The 2,732-nt window shown below is 51.3% G+C and overlaps 1 protein-coding gene across 1 annotated transcript; it reads left to right on the top strand.

Annotated features, from left to right (window-relative positions):
• Positions 1-621: 621 nt before the first annotated feature.
• Positions 622-2,113, top strand: PPP1R3D (protein phosphatase 1 regulatory subunit 3D; the record flags this gene model as incomplete). The annotated part of the gene is made up of 1 exon (XM_081917213.1): positions 622-2,113. The coding sequence occupies one exon, from the start codon at positions 622-624 to the stop codon at positions 1,600-1,602; it is 981 nt and encodes a 326-aa protein (XP_081773339.1). The 3' UTR covers positions 1,603-2,113.
• Between the last annotated feature and the right edge of the window lie 619 nt (positions 2,114-2,732).

The raw sequence follows: 2,732 nt of genomic DNA, 5'->3' as shown, positions 1-2,732 counted from the left end.
CGGAGCCCCCATCCATCTTCCAGCAGCAACGCCATCCCAGCCGACAGTCTCCAGGCTCCCATCGCTGGAGGAGGCGGCCTGCAGACTCCCTCCAGCTTGTCCGACAGCCTCGACTCCCTTTCCCCGAAGCCCAACAGCCTCCAAGCCCCTTCCAGCCCAGGGAGCGCTCTGGGTTCCTCCAGTATCCAGAGCGACAGCCTCGATTCCCTCTCCGGCTACCCAGACAGTTTGGCATCTTTCAGCTTCCTGCAAGACAGCCTCAACCAGGCTGACAGCCTCGACTCTCTCAACCTCTTCCGCAGCAGCCTCCGGCCTGTCTTCAGCCTCTGTGACAGCCTTGACACGTCCAGCGTCCAGAGAGACAGCCTCCAGTCGGTGACCAGCGTTTGCGACAGCACCCAGGCCTCCAGCATCCAGTGTGACAGCCTCGACTCGCCCTGCAGCCTGTGCGACAGCCTCGAGACGCCTGTCACTCAGCATCATTGCCCAGGGTCCTTCAGCGTCTGAAGGCTAAAAGGCTGGGCCACTAAGTGCCACCTCCCCAGAAGCCGCTAATTGCTCCTTAAAAAGCAACCACTGGGCCTTGCCGATCAGTGTGTCTCTCTGCCTGGAGCCTTCTCCATGTCTCGGCAGAAGCTGTCGGCAGGAGGGTCGCTGCCTGCTCAAGCCACTCAGCCACCTGAGCACATGGCACCAAGGGCCCCGCGAAGGACTCCCAGCTACCTCTCTGACCTCTACCAGAACATGCTGCGGGAAGAAGAGGCCCGGAACACGGACAGAAGGCGGTACCAGCATGGTGGCAGCACCACCAGTCTCCCGAGTGTCTCCATCTCCGAGGAGATGCAGCAGAAGCATCCTCAGAGTGCCACGGTGGCAAGCTGCGACCCGCACCTTAGGCCCATCATGCGTCGTCGGGCCAGGTCCTTGCCCAGCTCTCCGGAGAGGAGGAGGAGTATGATGGCTCCGTGCCGCGTCCCGGGGTGTAGCACCCGCCGGAACAAAGTCCGCTTTGCCGACGCTCTGGGCCTGGATCTGGCCGAGGTGAAAGTGTTCCAGGTGGGGGAAGATCCCTCCATCCCTCTGCACGTTCTCTCCAGGCTGTCCATCAATTCCGACCTTTGCTGCAGCAGGCTGGACCTGGAGTTCACCATGCAGTGCCTGGTGCCGGACTTCCAGCAGCCTGCAGACTGCGAGGACTTCCACAGCCGCCTGCAGCGGCAGCTGGTTTGCCTCGAGCGGGTGACCAGCTCAGATCTGGGTCTGAACGGCACCATCCAAGTGGTCAACCTGGCCTTTGAGAAGCAGGTGGCTGTGAGATACACCTTCAACCGTTGGAGGGTTCAGCACGAAGTCAGTGCCCAGTGGCACAGCAGTGTTCCTGGGAAGGAGGGTCAGGCCCAGGCAGATGTCTTCACTTTCTTCCTCCCCGTGGCGCCGTTCCTCCTCCAGCTGAGCTCAGTGGTTGAGTTTGCAGTGCTGTACCGAGTCAACGGGCAGGAGTACTGGGATAACAACCGAGGGAAGAACTTCGCCCTCACCTGTCGGAGTCACGAACTCAAGATGCCCAGGGAATGCGAAGAGAGCTGGATTCACTTCATTTAAGCAAAGCGAGGAGATGGAAAGAGCTATTTGCAGTTCTCCGGCCCTGTCCTCCTTTGGCATTTCTCTCCTTCCAGAGGCACCAAAGAAACCCTTCCGAACGGCACAGATCCTTCAAAATAAAAGAGTAACAAGTGATCGGCACAAAAGCTATTTATAGAAGAGAGTTAAAAGGATAAAGGGCTATAGCCTACACTGAGTTGCAACCAAATGCATAAATCACGGCGGAAAAGACACTTGTCAGGGAGAGCCAAGCCAATTTCTTTTATTGCTTTGAATCAACTCTTGCAGCAGACTACGAAATATATATTTCAATCATACAAATTATTTTTTTCACTTTTTGACACTGGCTATCATATTGCACTTCAGTCAATGCACTTTTGCACTTTTTTGTTTTGTAAGTATTGCTCTTGATGCTTTACAGCAGAAAAAAATGTCTGCACTGGTCCAAGACTCTGCAGGGTCTTGGCTGCAAAAGGGATGTTAATAAATACAACTGATGTTTAAATAGAAATATATTTTTTACATTGTATTTTATAACGCACACCTGACAGTGTCCCTATGTTAGGCATTTTGAGTTCCTAAAAGGGATTATTTGGAAGAGGGTCACTTGTTGTGAAAGAAAGACAGACTGCGGTTTTGGTTTTGCTGGAAAATTCCTCTATTTTAAAGTCGGAACATATTTGTAGGAAGGAACAGCAGCCTATGCAGAGCTGTTTCTTTCCTTGCTTGCTTTATTTTGCAGAACAGTTTTGCACTTTTGTAATATATACTATCTGAGGCTGATGGAATGCTGATCATATCCTTATCGTTCAGTATTGCTGGAATATAAGATATAGGAATGCGGTTCATCTATATAGCTAAGACAGCCAATATTTGTAAAAGAGAAATAATGCTGAACTTTACAAAAGTAAAACATTCTCTGAAACACTTAGATAAAACATGGATGATGACATCACAGTTGCTGATAAACCGCAGTTGAATATTAGGAATTTTTCGATTGAGGATATATATATATATATATATATGCGCTTAGGCTGCAAGAGGCCTTGGGTTCAAATTCCAAACAAGCCATGGTGTTTTGCCCTTGAATGCAAGATTATTCCCCCACCCTCCCCCCAAGAAAAATTGTC

The sequence above is a fragment of the Podarcis melisellensis genome (genome assembly GCF_964234715.1).
Source record: "Podarcis melisellensis genome assembly, chromosome: 6".
Classification (NCBI taxonomy): Eukaryota; Metazoa; Chordata; class Lepidosauria; order Squamata; family Lacertidae; genus Podarcis; species Podarcis melisellensis.
The sequence above is the reverse complement of the archived record's forward strand: the minus strand, read 5'-3'. Positions and strand labels throughout refer to the sequence as shown.